Source organism: Polypterus senegalus, chromosome 7, assembly GCF_016835505.1.
Source record: "Polypterus senegalus isolate Bchr_013 chromosome 7, ASM1683550v1, whole genome shotgun sequence".
In the NCBI taxonomy this organism is placed as follows: domain Eukaryota; kingdom Metazoa; phylum Chordata; class Cladistia; order Polypteriformes; family Polypteridae; genus Polypterus; species Polypterus senegalus.
In genome coordinates this window covers 164,900,809-164,916,305 of record NC_053160.1, presented here as the reverse complement: position 1 = coordinate 164,916,305, position 15,497 = coordinate 164,900,809, and the positions used below count along the sequence as shown (strand labels likewise).

The 15,497-nt window shown below is 39.0% G+C and overlaps 1 protein-coding gene across 1 annotated transcript in view; it reads left to right on the top strand.

Moving 5' to 3' along the window:
* The window catches only part of slc27a6 (solute carrier family 27 member 6), an 89,130-nt gene that overhangs the window by 70,636 nt on the left and 2,997 nt on the right, over positions 1 to 15,497 (top strand). Inside the window, exons 7-9 of the mRNA XM_039759485.1 lie at positions 4,917 to 5,115; positions 5,571 to 5,668; positions 15,147 to 15,277. Coding sequence (XP_039615419.1) covers positions 4,917 to 5,115; positions 5,571 to 5,668; positions 15,147 to 15,277 — 428 coding nt within the window. The remainder of the gene's footprint in view (positions 1 to 4,916; positions 5,116 to 5,570; positions 5,669 to 15,146; positions 15,278 to 15,497) is intronic.

Below are 15,497 nucleotides of genomic sequence, written 5' to 3'. Positions count from 1 at the left end.
CCAACACAGATCATGACAAATTGTGTCTTATGCAGACCTAAGTCATAGACTGGCTGGCTTCTTCCTGTGTAGCAGGCTTTTATGTGCGTCCGGGAGTGATAAAGACGTGACTTCCCGGTACGAGGAGAAAGTGACATCAGAGCTCCTCGGGTTGATAAATCTGTGATCGGATGGTAAAAGAGGGAAATAAGGAAACAATAGCGCCAACCTGTGGCCTGGGGCAGAATTACAGGTAGTACAAAAGCCCTGCAGCTGTCCCCTACTCACATCTGTCTGACACTTGATATATGTACTGTTGCAAGAAATGAATCCTGTGGAATTACCTAGATTTATGCGCTAATTACTTAAAATATTTGATCTGATATTCAGTGAAAATCACAATATTAAGTAAACACGGTTTTGATTAAACTAATAACAAACACTTATACAGTAAACCCTCGTTTTTAGCGGTTAATCCGTTCCAGACTATACCGCGATAAATGAATTTCCGCGAAGTTGGATTCTTTATTTATAAATCGAATATTTTCGCAGTTAGAGCATAGAAAACCTGTTTATGACCTTCTAAATACGTTTTTTTAACATTATTAGAGCCCTCTAGACATGAAATAACACCCTTTAGTCAAAAGTTTAAACTGTGCTCCATGACAAGACAGAGATGACAGTTCCGTCCCACAATTAAAAGAATGCAAACATATCTTCCTCTTCAAAGGAGTGCGTGTCAGGAGCAGAGAATGTCAGAGAGAGAGAGCGGCAGAGAGCGAAAAGCAAACAATCAAAAATCAATAGGGGTGTTCGGGCTTTTAAGTATGCGAACCACTGCCGGAGAAAGCAGCTGCAAGGAAGGGAGCAATGTGAAGGTAGTCTTTCAGCATTTTTTTAGAGGAGCGTCCGTATCCTCTAGGCCAATGTCCGAATAGCCCCTCTGCTCACACCCACTCCGTCAGGAGCAGAGAATGTCAGAGAGAGTGAGAGAGAGAGAGCGGCAGAGAGCGAAAAGCAAACAATCAAAAATCAATACGTGTTGTTCGGGCTTTCAAGTATGCAAAGCATTGTGCAGGAAGCACATTGTATATCATTGAGGAGTTTTATTTAATATGTAATACGTGTTCTGATTGGGTAGCTTCTCAACCATCCGCCAATAGCGTCCCTTGTATGAAATCAACTGGGCAAACCAACTGAGGAAGCATGTATCATAAATTAAAATACCCATTGTCCACAGAAATCCGTGAACCAGCGAAAGATCCGTGATATATATTTAGATATGCTTACATTTAAAATCTGCGATAGAATGAAGCCGCGAAAGTCGAAGCGCGATATAGCGAGAGATCACTGTATATCTTAATACTAAATACATTGCTTATTCACATTTTAGGCTGGAAAAATATGTGAACCTCAATGCTAATGACTTCTCCATAAGCTAATCAGTGAAATGAGATATAGGATTGGAGGTGTCCTGCCCCATTAAAACACATACAGAGGTGGTTAGTAATAAAATTTGACTCTTCTCAAGAAAGATCTTTTCATGTTTTATATATACTTATTTGGCTGATGTCCTTATCCAAGGTGACTTACAACATTTATGATATAATTGGTTACTTTCTTTAGGTTTTCAAATATGAGCACAGGCAGGCAAAGTGACTTGCTCACGGTCACATGGTGTTAGTAGTGGGATTTGAACCCACATACTCAGGGTTTGAAGTCCAAAGCCTTGACCACTATGACACACTACCTGATAATAATTCCTTATATTTATATAGTGCTTTGCTGACTACTCAAAACACTTTGCAAACTCCACAGAGGGAGGACCCAGTACACAAACCAATGATCTTTTTATTGCAAGGCAACATACCCCTTTCAAAAATATCAGAAAACTTTAGTAGATGAATTTTAGAAATACATAAAGTTTGATGTGTTCAATCCACAGTAAGACAAATCCAGGAAATTCAGTGATGTTGCTCCTTTCCCTATGAATGGCCATCTTGTAAAGATTATGGCAATAGTGTAGCATGTAGTGATGAAGGAACTGAAAAGGAACCCAAGGTTAACAGCGGGGTCTCTTGAACTTGCCAAAGTCTCTTCGTGTATCTACTATAAGAGAAACACTAAATAAGAATGGTGTTTATGGAAAGACACCACAGGGGAAAACGCTGCTCCACAAAAGAAACATTGATGCATGTCTCAGATATATGTTTATGTTCATTCCACACTGCTTCTGGGACAATGTTCAGTAGATCAATGAGACTTTCAGTTGACTATTTGGTCCCAATATGCAATGCCATGTTTGGGGGTAAAATTAATGTTTTTGGAATTAAACAGTTTAAACCCAGGATCTCTGACCAGTCTCCCCCATGCTGTTGTTAAACTCAGTTCTCAAACCTTTGAGTCCTCTGATCACATACACTTTACAAACATTGTGTGAGATGGTCCTTGACTAGTATGGCATGCCTTTACCCCTGTTTTCCACACCCTGACAGTGTAGGTTATCCCTTCACTTTATAGCCCTGGGCTTGTAGGGGTATCCATGTGCTGAGTGAGGTATTTAACAATTCTGGGGCCTCATGTATAAACAATGCATACGCACAGAAATGTTGTGTCGTGATTTATGAAACCTAAACTTGGCGTAAAGCCAGGCACATTTCCACAGTACCTCATACCCTGTCGTACGCAAATTCTGCGCTCAGTTTTGCAGACTGGCAGCACCCAGCGTCAAAGCAGTGCTACTGTTCCTGCGTGGTTTATCTTTCTTTCATAGATCCACATTCCTGACGAGGCTTTATAAATACACTGAATCTAACTGCATATTGTTTATTGGTGTAATGCATCCGATTGTAATTAACCTGTAACAATATAATGGTCCAGGGAATAGCCATAGTATTCCAAATACCATAACTGCTTTAGCGTTGTTACTGTCACTGCACCTTCTTTTTCTTCTTTCAGCTGCCCCAGTTAAGGGTTGCCACAGCGGATCATCTCTTTCCATATTACTCTCATTGCACCACTTGGAGTATTTATATCACTGTATCTGAGTGTGAATCACAGCAGCGGCTTATCGGAAAGAGAATTATCGGGATACAGCATCAAGCATACAGTGCCTTAACCATGGCAAAACGCTTCAGAGACTTTCCCGTATACACCTTGCGGTTCAGAAACAGTTTCATCCCAAGAACTTTAAAAACAGTCAGTCAGTCCATCAAGTGCTCCTTGTAGAACTGTTTGTACTTATAAGTAAAATCACCTCCCTGTAAACTTGCACTACAGTTATAATATTGCACAACCTGCACCACTTTATAAACTACATATTTGCATATGATGACGATATCATTTTTAAGATGAAATGCAGCAAAATATGTTGATTATATTGTACAGATAAAACTTCAACTTCATTTAAATAATCTGTATTGTTAATAATTAAACATGTGAGGACATGCTGCCGCAGCGCTAGCTAGTTCACCGATTGATCCTACCTCGCCCTGTATTCTTGATGAGTTGGCGCGACACTGGAAGGATAGATGGATAGAATAATTAAACACGTACTATGAAGATATTTCAATGTTCCTTAAAAGATTCGAAGAATCGTCGTTGTAAGCTTACAGGTGGCTTAACGTCTATGACAGAGCTGATTGTGTGGCGATTGGGTATTTGGAGAAAGAAAAGTAAGGACAGGAATTGGAGGTTAGTACTTTGAAAGAGACAGTATTGCTGCAATAATTTTATCGAAGTTCGCGCACAATCACTGCGCCACTGTGTTCCCATGTTTAATAACATGCTTTCATTCCTATCATCATGAAAAAGATATTACGTATACATCTAAGTATTTTAATTATTCAGAGAGCTGTAATATCATGAATGTAATGGATTCTGTGTCCTGTCGGAGAAAGATAAAGCGCAGAAGCACATAGTGATTCACACACATAGAGCACATAGAAGATCAAATACAAAACAAAGCATTTAACATGCTACTTTAGTTACTATGGGATTTGAGAAACTAGTAAATTTAATGATTTTAAGATGAAGTTTATGATGTTCTACTTTAATGACAAAATAAACTACGTGATTGAAGTGGAAATTTCGAGATTAAAGTTGACATTTCATGCTTTTTTCCCCACTGTGTGCCTATTTTTTTTCTTTGTACCCGAATACGCTTTCATATGACACCCAGATGGTGGACTACAACTCATTTTTTCACGGCGACTTTGATATGTGACAACTTCTTTTTTATTTCGGGCACTGTGCGACTTTGTGAACTTGAGCTTTCGAGTTTCACCGACACACTATGTCACTCGATCAACTTCCTTTTGTTGATTATACCACTGTTTAAACCAACAAATAGTACTTTTTTCCTTTGCCTCCACTTGGTATTCGCTGAAATTCTTATATTTTCCCCCGTGCTTTTCCCATTGTCTTTTCACAGAAGGCTGAGCTTAAGGGCTATTTATATTGATTTGCATATTCAAAGTGGCGTAATTCTGGGAGGAGATGGGGCGGGACAGCAGGCATGTGTACGAGCGTTACTTTTCACGCTGATCAGGATTTATGTAGCAGAAGAACGTGGAAGTTAGCTTACGCACAGATTCCTGCATCTGGATTTTTCTGTGCGTACGCACATTCCCACTTTTGTGCTTACACCATGTTGTAGTGTGAGTTCTACTCACGGCGTTATACATGAGGCCCCTCAACATTCCACTCACTGAAGTCTTCCTATTCAATCCTTTTTGCTTTTCTTCTTTTATTTACAACTTAGATTTTTTTAAGTAAATGGAGTTCCACTGTCATCTACTGTTACACCTCACCTTTTGCACATCTTGTTTAGATTATTTTATTATACATTTAAACTGATGTTTGTTTCTTTAAGATACTGACTTTTTTGTGTCTTTTAATCAAGAGTTGATGAATTTGTGTTTATATGTTACCAACAGGTGAGACTGGCCTGCTGCTCTCTCAAATTAATTCTTTGAGCCCTTTTTTTGGATATGTGGGAAGCAAAGCATTTACACAAAATAAAATTTTAAGAGATGTTTTTAGAAAAGGAGATCTCTTTTTTAACACTGGAGACTTGATGGCTGAAGATCACTCAGACTTCATATACTTCAAAGACAGGATTGGTGACACATTCAGGTGAAGTCCCCAAGGGGGGTATTGATGTAGGCTTTCCATATTGTAATCTTTTAAGGCACATGGGAGTGGTGGTATGTGAATTGTCCACAACTTTAGTGCTGTGTAAAATTGTTAAGGGTCTAGAACAATGTTACATACTAGTCAGGTTGTGTGTAAGTACATAGATGAAGAAGAGAAAATCTTAAAAACAAATATGACATGCTAAAACACGGAAAAGGACATTGTGATAGAATTAAATAAAACATAAGTCTGAGGTACAAATTGTGATGTCCATGTATAATAAACTCATTCTTTTCCCAAGGAGTCCTGTCTACATAATGAATAATTTTGCTGTATTATTTTCTATTCTTGTGCTTTTCACAAGACCTGTTGAATAAGTATTGATAATTATTATTAATCATCATCACAATAGTGCCTTTTCACTTGAAAACAATGTTACTTCTTTCTTGGCTTAGATGGAAAGGAGAAAATGTTGCAACAACAGAAGTTGCAGATGTTTTTGGAATGTTGGATTTTTTACAGGAGTCCAATGTTTATGGTGTTTCTGTTCCAGGTAAGGATAACCTCTTTTTGCGTTTGTTTTATCTCTGATTTTAATTTTAATCTATAACTGTATTATAAGTATGTTATTTTGCAATACTGAAGTGTCTGCAAATTATATTGAAGTTCAGTAACAAAGAACCTTAATAAAAACCCCATCTGATATGTTTTCACATTGTAACAATATTGTTAGGCACCCACTGCATGAAGGACACAACTTTAAGCTTGAATGCTTCCCAGAAAGCACAGCAGGTGGACATGATGTGAAACCTTCCGAGGGTGATAGGGTTGGCCGTCACAAAATAAAATTACATATTACCATAATTATTATTTTAAAACTCTGCATTCTGTATGTTATGATTCTGCAATGCATGTACAGTGCATCCGGAAAGTATTCACAGCGCATCACTTTTTCCACATTTTGTTATGTTACAGGCTTAAGAATGGATTAAATTCATTTTTTTCTTCAGAATTCTTCACACAACAGCCCATAATGACAACATGAAAAAAAGTTTACTTGAGGTTTTTGCAAATTTATTAAAAATAAAAAAAACTGATAAATCACATTTACATAAGTATTCACAGCCTTTGCTCAATACTTTGTTGATGCACCTTTGGTAGCAAATACAGCCTCAAGTCTTTTTGAATATGATGCCACAAGCTTGGCACACCTATCCTTGGCCAGTTTCACCCATTCCTCTTTGCAGAACCTCTCAAGCTCCATCAGGTTGGATGGGAAGCGTCGGTGCACAGCCATTTTAAGATCTCTCCAGAGATGTTCAATCGGGTTCAAGTCTGGGCTCTGGCTGGGCCACTCAGGGACATTCACAGAGTTGTCCTGAAGCCACTCCTTTGATATCTTGGCTGTGTGTTTAGGGTCGTTGTCCTGCTGAAAGATGAACTGTCGCCCCAGTCTGAAGTCAAGAGCACTCTGGAGCATGTTTTCATCCAGGATGTCTCTGTACATTGCTGCAGTCATCTTTCCCTTTATCCTGACTAGTCTCCCAGATCCTGCCGGTGAAAAACATACCCACAGCATGATGCTGCCACCACCATGCTTCACAGTAGGGATGGTATTGGCCTGGTGATGAGCGGTGCCTGGTTTCCTCCAAACATGACGCCTGGCATTCACACCAAAGAGTTCAATCTTTGTCTCATCAGACCAGAGAATTTTGTTTCTCATGGTCTGAGAGTCCTTCAGGTGCCTTTTGGCAAACTCCAGGTGGGCTGCCATATGCCTTTTACTAAGGAGTGGTTTCCGTCTGGTCACTGTACCATACAGGCCTGATTGGTGGATTGCTGCAGAGATGGTTCTCCTTCTGGAAGGTCCTGCTCTCTCCACAGAGGACCTCTGGAGCTCTGACAGACTGACCTTAGGGTTCTTGGTCACCTCCCTGACTAAGGCCCTTCTCCCCCAATCGCGCTGTTTAGATGGCCGGCCAGCTCTAGGAAGAGTCCTGGGGCCACATGTATAACGCTGTGCGTAGAACTCGCACTATAACATGGCGTAAGCACAAAAGCCGAAATATGCTTACGCACAGAAAAATCCAGGTGTAGGAATCTGTGCGTACTCCAATTTCCACGTTCTTCAGCTACATAAATCCCAGTTAGCGTGAAAAGAAATGCTCGTGCACGTGCTTTATGTAACGCCCCAACTCCTCCCAGAATTATGCCTCTTTGAATATGCAAATCAATATAAATTGCCCTTAAGCTCAGCCTTCTGTGAAAAGACAATGGGAAAAGCACGGGGGAAAATATAAGAATTTCAGCGAATACTAAGTGGAGGCAAAGGTAAAAAAAACTTACTATTTGTTTAATTAAACTGTGGTATAATCAACAAAAGGAAGTTGATCAAGTGACATAGCATGTTGGAGAAACTTGAAAGCTCACGTTCACAAAATCGCACAGTACCGGAAATAAAAAAGAAATCACATATCAAAGTCGCCATGAAAAGGCGAGTTGTAGCCCACTGTCCGAGTGTCATATGAAAGATTATTAGGGTATAGAGGAAAAAAAAGGCACACAGTGGGGAAAAAGCATGAAATGTCAACTTCAGTCTCGACATTTCCACTTTAATCATGTAGTTTATTTTGTCATTAAAGTAGAACATCATAAACTTCATCTTAAAATCATTTAATTAACCAGTTTCTCAAATCACATTATAATTAAAGTAGCACGTTAAATGCTTTGTTTTGTATTTGATCTTCTATGTGCTCTATGTGTGTGAATCACTACTTGCTTCTTAAACCGGCTCTCTTCCTCCAACTGGACACAGAATTCATTACATTCGTATATCGGATATTACAGCTCTCTGAATAACTAAAATATTGAGATGTATACGTGATATCATTTTTATGATGATAGTACTTAAAGCACGTTATTAAACATGAGTTTCACAGCGCAGTGATTGTGTGTGACCTTTGATGAAATTATTTATTGCAGCAGTACTCATGGGCGGCTCTATGTCCAATAGAAAAAGTCCAATGTCAATATGTTCTCTTATGCATGGTGGATCGCCACACAATCAGCTCTGTAATAGACGTTAAGCCATCTGTAAGCTTAGAGCGCTGATTCTTCAAAGCGTTAAAGGAACATTGAAATATCTTCATAGTACATGTTTAATTATTCTATCCTTCACGCCAGGTTCAGTGAAGAATTTAGATTATTTAAATGAATTTAAAGTTTTATCTGTAAAATATAATAAACATATTTTTCATCTTAAAAATGATATCGTCATCATATGTAAATACGCGCTTTATAAAGTGGCGCAGGTTGTGTAATATTATAACTGTAGTGCAAGTTTACAGTGAGGTAATTCTACTTATAAGTACAGACAGTTCTACAAGGAGCGCTTGATTGAGTGCGTTTAAAGTTCTTGCGATGAAACTGTTTCTGAATTGCGAGATCCGTACAGGTAAGGCTTTGAAACGTTTTGCTGTGGCCGAGACAGCGTGTGCTTAATGGCGTATACCGATAATTCTCTTTCCGTTCAGCTGCTGCTGTGATTCACACTCAGATACAGTGATATAAATACTCCGAGTGGTGCAGTGAGAGTAATATGGAAAAAGATGATCCGCTGTGGCAACTCCTAACGGGAGTAGCGGAAAGAAGAAGAAGGTGCAGTGAGAGTAACAACGCTAAAGCAGTTATGGTATTTGGTATACTATGGCTATTCCCTGGGCCATTATATTGTTACAAGTTAATTACAATCAGATGCATTACACTAATAAACAATATGCGGTTAGTTTAGGTGTATTTATAAAGCCGCGTCGGGAAAATAAGGAGTAACCACACAGGAACAGTAGCATTGCTTTGATGCTGGGTGCCGCCAGTTTGCAAAACCGAGCGGAGAACTTGCGTACGACAAGGTATGAGGTACCGTGGAAAAGTGCGTGGCTTTACGCCAAGTGTAGGTTATATACATCGTGACTTGAACAGTGGAAAAGTTCTTATGCAACATTTCTGTGCGTACGCACCGTTTATACATGAGGCCCCTGGTGGTTTTAAACTTCTTCCACTTACAGATGATGGAGGCCACTGTGCTCATTGGGACCTTCAAAGCAGCAGACATTTTTTCTGTAACCTTCCCCAGATTTGTGCCTCGAGTCAATCCTGTCTCGGAGGTCTACAGGCAATTCCTTTGACTTCATGCTTGGTTTGTGCTCTGACATGAACGTTCAACTGTGGGACCTTAAATAGACAGGTGTGTGCCTTTCCAAATCATGTCCAATCAACTGAATTTACCACAGGTGGACTCCAATTAAGCTGCAGAAACATCTCAAGGATGATAAGGGGAATCAGGATGCACCTGAGCTCAATTTTGAGCTTCATGGCAAAGGCTGTGAATACTTATGTACATGTGCTTTCTCAATTTTTTTATTTTTAATAAATTAGCAAAAATCTCAAGTAAACTTTTTCATGTTGTCATTATGGGGTGTTGTGCGTAGAATTCTGAGGAAAACAATGGATTTATTCCATTTTGGAATAAGGCTGTAACATAATAAAATATGGAAAAAGTTATGTGCTGTGAATACTTTCCGGATGTACTGTATATACCATAACTGAGCATAGTGGTGTAATAGCTACTCAGCATATAATAGGAGGGTGTGGACAACAAAATGATCACTCAGTACCTTTTGGGTTTATATTTGCAGCAGTATAACATTTTAAAACAGACTTAAGTGTGAAAGTTAATGGAATGCATATGGAGGTTCATTTCCCTGGGTAGGGTTGAGATGGGTATAAGCAGTTTTTTAAAATTAAAACATAGTAAAATTAAAATCCACACTATCTGCAGGACTTCTTAAGTGCATTTCATATTGCTCACACTGTGACCATGAGCAAGTCACTTACCCTATCTGAGATTTAAAAATTAAAAGTGGTGGCTCTGAGGCTAAAGAGCTGTGCCAGTTGCCGGTTCAAATCCTATAAATGCCAGAAGTGACTCTACTCCATTGGGCCCTTGAGCAAGTCCCTTAGCCTTCAATTGCTTCATCCTGGGTATGATGTTATTCTGCATCCAGTCCTGCCAGCAGGCCCTCCAACTTACAAGGAATACTTGGAGGTTGGTGGCAGGATTGGCACCCCAGCCAACTTAAAAAAACCTCACACTGTTCCAGTGTGGTGCTGAGGTGTCACATGCTGCAGTCTGGTCCCAATCCAGGAGGTTCATTGTGTGGTGGGTGTGACAATGCGCTATCAGCACATGCTTCCCACCTCCTCCTTTTGAAAAATATTGACTATAGAAAGTTGCTATATAAAATAAAGTGTTTATGTATGTTTGTTTTATAATTCCTATGACTACAACTACATATACTGTAAATTTATTTTTAAAAGGGTTCCCTTCACCTTCCCACTACATACATGTGAGTTTAAAGATTTATTTAAAAAAAAATTAACAACTTTCTGGAATAGGTGAAGCAAGATCATGTAGGTGGGCTTATCTACTGTATCTATTACTACCTCTGAGAAACTGTATCAATAAAACAACATCTTAACGGTATTTAAGGCACGTTCCTGTTTACATAAATAACTGTTTCTTTGAAAACTGTACGTAACCGTAGCATTGCATATTTGTAATGGGCAAAGACTTAACTAAGCAAATTATTTCTTTAGAGACCTTCAGCAAAAATGGTCTGATTAAGCTTAATTTTCAATTTTACCATTGTGCATTAAACATCCACACTTTGAAATATTGTAAAGAAGCTCATCTCACAGAATCTATACCTGCATTGTCAGTTATTGAAAGAAGACCCTGCTCTTCTTACTTCCTTTTCTGCTTTACTTTGGGATCAAGCCTGGTGGTTCACACTTTGTGAAACTCTGATAACTGTGCAGAACACCATGGAGCGGCTGCTGCTTCACCACCTGAGGCCACAGGTCCACCACACCCTCGACCCCCTGCAGTTCGCATACCAGGAGAAGGTGGGAGCGGAGGATGCCATCATCTATATGCTACACCAATCCCTCTCCCACTTGGACAGAGGCGGTGGGTCTGTAAGAATTATGTTTCTGGACTTCTCTAGCGCCTTCAACACCATCCAACCTCTGCTCCTTAGGGACAAGCTGACAGAGATGGGAGTAGATTCATACCTGGTGGCATAGATCGTGGACTGTCTTACAGACAGACCTCATTATGTGCGTTTCAGGAACTGCAGGTCTGACATTGTGGTCAGCAACACAGGAACGCCGCAGGGAACTGTACTTTCTCCGGTCCTGTTCAGCCTATATACATCGAACTTCCAATACAACTCGGAGTCCTGCCACATGCAAAAGTTTGCAGACGACTCTGCTATCGTTGGCTGCATCAGGAGTGGGCAGGAGGAGTATAGGAAACTAATCAAGGACTTTGTTAAATGGTGTGACTCAAACCACCTACAACTGATCACCAGCAAAACCAAGGAGCTGGTGGTGGATTTTAGGAGGCTCAGGCCCCTCATGGACCCAGTGATCATCAGAGGTGACTGTGTGCAGAAGGTGCAGACCTATAAATACCTGGGAGTGCAGCTGGATGATAAATTGGACTGGACTGCCAATACTGATGCTCTGTGTAAAAAAGGACAGAGCCGACTATACTTCCTTAGAAGGCTGGCATCCTTCAACATCAGCAATAAGATGCTGCAGATGTTCTATCAGACAGTTGTGGCAAGCACCCTGTTCTACGTGGTGGTGTGCTGGGGAGGCAGCATAAAGAAGAGGGATGCCTCACGCCTGGACAAACTGGTGAGGAAGGCAGGCTCTATTGTAGACACGGAGCTGGACAGTTTGACATCTGTGGCAGAGCGATGGGCACTGACCAGGCTTCTGTCAGTAATGGAAAATCCACTGCATCCACTGAACAGGATCTTCTCCAAACAGAGGAGCAGCTTCAGCGACAGACTGCTGTCACTGTCCTGGTTCACTTACAGACTGAGGAGATCGTTCCTCCTCCACACTATGCAGCTCTTCAATTCTACTGGGGGGGGGTAAACATTAATATTATACAAAGTTACTGTCTGTCTGTTATACCTTCATTTTTATCACTCTTTAATTTAATATTGTTCTTTATTAGTATGCTGCTGCTGGAGTATGTGAATTTCCCCTTGGGATTAATAAAGTATCTTTGTATCTATGAAAGAAAAACTGCTATCCTAAATTGCAGCTTTCCAAGTAAAACATACTTTTCTCTACTTCCTTTAAATACTCAGCATTTCATAAATCATTTAGTATGAAGAACTTGCATTAAATAACTTGCATACTGACAACATATTTGCATTATATGAAAAACTATATTCTACATATTTTTGTCCTCCAGTGATAAGTCAGGCTGTTTTTTATAGAGCAACACTGTAGTAGTGTAAGCAAGGGTGCATTTCTTATTCATGCTATCTTTCAGTACAGTATTTTTAATAAAGTGGGTCTAAATTACAAAGTACAAAATGATGAATGACTGTAATTTTTTCCTTGTCTTCTGTTTCAAATGAGACCAAGTATTGGTTGTAGGAAAGGAAAGGAGGAAATGCATACATCACTGTGTCATGTCTCCTTATCACTGTGCTGTATAAAAATGTGAATTGCCACGTTTAAAAGAAGAGATCAGGGTCTCCATTTTAGAAACTGTACTTGCATCAGATAATTTTCTGAGCTGCTCGAAGTTCCACAAGACTACCCTGCATCCTTTTACATTAGATATGCAAAATCTATTAAAGCTATCAGCACCCGAATTGAATTTAATATGATTTCACATTTAAACAACTTGCTTTTGCCATTTCAGAACTAATATATAATCTTTGAAGGAACATGCTTTGACTTTTGAGCTTAGGCTGTTACGACATCCATTATAAGATTTTAAGGAGTGATGGCCCACTCTGGCAGCACTGGGTGTAAAACAGGAACCAACCTTGGATGGAATGTCAGGCAATAAATAGGGAGTACACTCACACATAACTTGGATAATTTAGAGGTACTGATTAGTCTAACAATAATATCTTTTAAATGTTGGAGAAAACCCACACAACCTCAGGGAGAACAAGAAAATTCCAAACACACAGTGACTGGGATGCAGATTAAACTCAGGCTCTTGAAACTAAAGAGGTAGTAGCACTAAATGCTGCAGGGCCACAAAGTATAAATTGTACAATATTTTGAGAAGCAAAATATAATTATGACATGTGGCAACAGAAGCCAGGATGAACCCTTGAAATTGAGACTTGTGTGATATATGTTTAAATTTTATTTTGAGTAAACAAGCAAAAATGAAAGCATACTTTCATTTAGTACTTAGTACTTAGCATACTTTCATATAGGTACAGGGTGGTCCAGCTCTAATTATGCAGATCCAGATCATTTATGCGGGGCCAATTCCAGTTCGGCACGAAGACAATTCTTCATGTCGTCAGTTCGCACACTTCTCGATGGTCCGGGACTTTTCTGGTGATTTTCTATGTAATAAACTTAATAAGTTATAGCGTAATGAAAATTGCATAATTAGATCTGGACCACCCTATAGAATGTTATGGTCAGACAGTATTTCAGATTAGACATGACCCAAAAATTAGTGAGGATTACTTGTTTATAGGGCAATACTGTAAATACAGATGCATTATTTTAGAAGTGTACTATTGACTCCCCAACATGCAGGTAGTAGCATCAGTACAAACTTTAGTATAAAATCAAGGAAGCAGGTCATTTGGCGTATGTTACACAAATTAAACCTTAGAAGATATATTGGGTCACATGAACAGGAGCTTGTACAACTGTTATAGAGTGCTTTTACATTTAATATGTCAAATGTATGAACAAATGGGGAGGCCTGTCTTGATATGACATTCTGCAATAATCAGGAGAGAGTTTAATATGCATAAAAAGCAACTTTTAACTATTTTGGCACACCCAAATGGCAAAAACTAAAATTACAATGTTAAATGTTATTACACATACCATTCTGAAACATACTTAATCCGATTTGGCCATGTGGGGGCTGCAGACCATCCCAGAAGCACTGAGAGCAAGATAAGAATCTACCTGGACCAGGGCACCAGTCCATTACAGGCTCCACTAGGTAAACATCTACTCACGCTCAAACAGGGACCAATTTGGAATCATCAGATTGTCCAAGCTGTACGTCTTTGGGGAGGTAGAAGAAAAACTGGATTACCTGGAGGAAAACGCAAGCAGGCACAGAAAGAAAACTGCAAACTCCAGACAGCCAAAGATTAGGAGAAGCATTTGAATCCAGGATGCTGGATCTATCAGGCAGCAGCACTTCACACTACACCACCACGACACCCCACATTTTAAAAAGAGCAAAATCTCAAAGAAGGTATCTGGATAGACACAGGGTGGCCAAGGTATATTTTGGTTCATATAAAAGAATGCCTCATTCAACTTTTACTGCAAATTCATGTGCTCAAGAAGCAAAGTTTAAAAAAAAAATTAAATTACCTGGAACCAGATATCTACTATAGAAGTCAAAAACTGAAATATATTGCTTGCATAAATAACTCGGACATTTTAATGTTTGGTTGTGAGTTTGCAATTAAAATACAGATTGGAATAAAATGTGTAAATCTCATTTGTAATGCAGTAATAGTTACAAAGTTCTGCATGGCATTCATTATATGTTTGAAATAGTATATAAAATGGACATAGTATATAGTGAAATGTTCAATTTCAATATATAATGTTTCAAAAAATGTTTCCATGTATATAGTAACTATCATTCTTTGGATACTGTTTTAGTAAACTAATAGGACTGCTACAGCTTTATTTATGTGGCTTATTTGTTCATGTTTTTGATGAGCACCAAGGCAATGCAGCAAAGTCATCCATATTTGTTTTAAGATCTCTGTTTAAAGTGTCTCAGTTAAAGTGACTGTACATATTGCACTGCTTTTCCAAACTTTTTACATAAACTGATCATTGATTTTAATTAAAAAGAACCTTTCCCGTGGTGCTTTTTTTCTCCTGAAAGATACTGCATGTGAGATTAACAATTTTTAAATATTGCACAGGTTATGAGGGAAAAACTGGAATGGCAGCTGTTGTCTTGAGCAAAGGTCATGAATTTGATGGGAAGGGCCTGTATGATCATGTGACACAGCAACTTCCAGTATATGCTCGCCCTCGATTTGTGAGGGTATTGGTAAGTTACTCTGATTTGCCTAAATAATTAAATAACCCCACTGGCTTGTGCACTTTTGTGTCATATTTAATGTATTTGATTGAAAACAATTATGTTTTTACAAATGACAGTCATTTTAGCCCTAACTAATAAACATGAAAGTTTTCACCTAAACAAAATATGCATTGCTCAAAATTGGGGCTTTGTAGTTGTACATGAAAAGTAAATTAAATATCAGTCA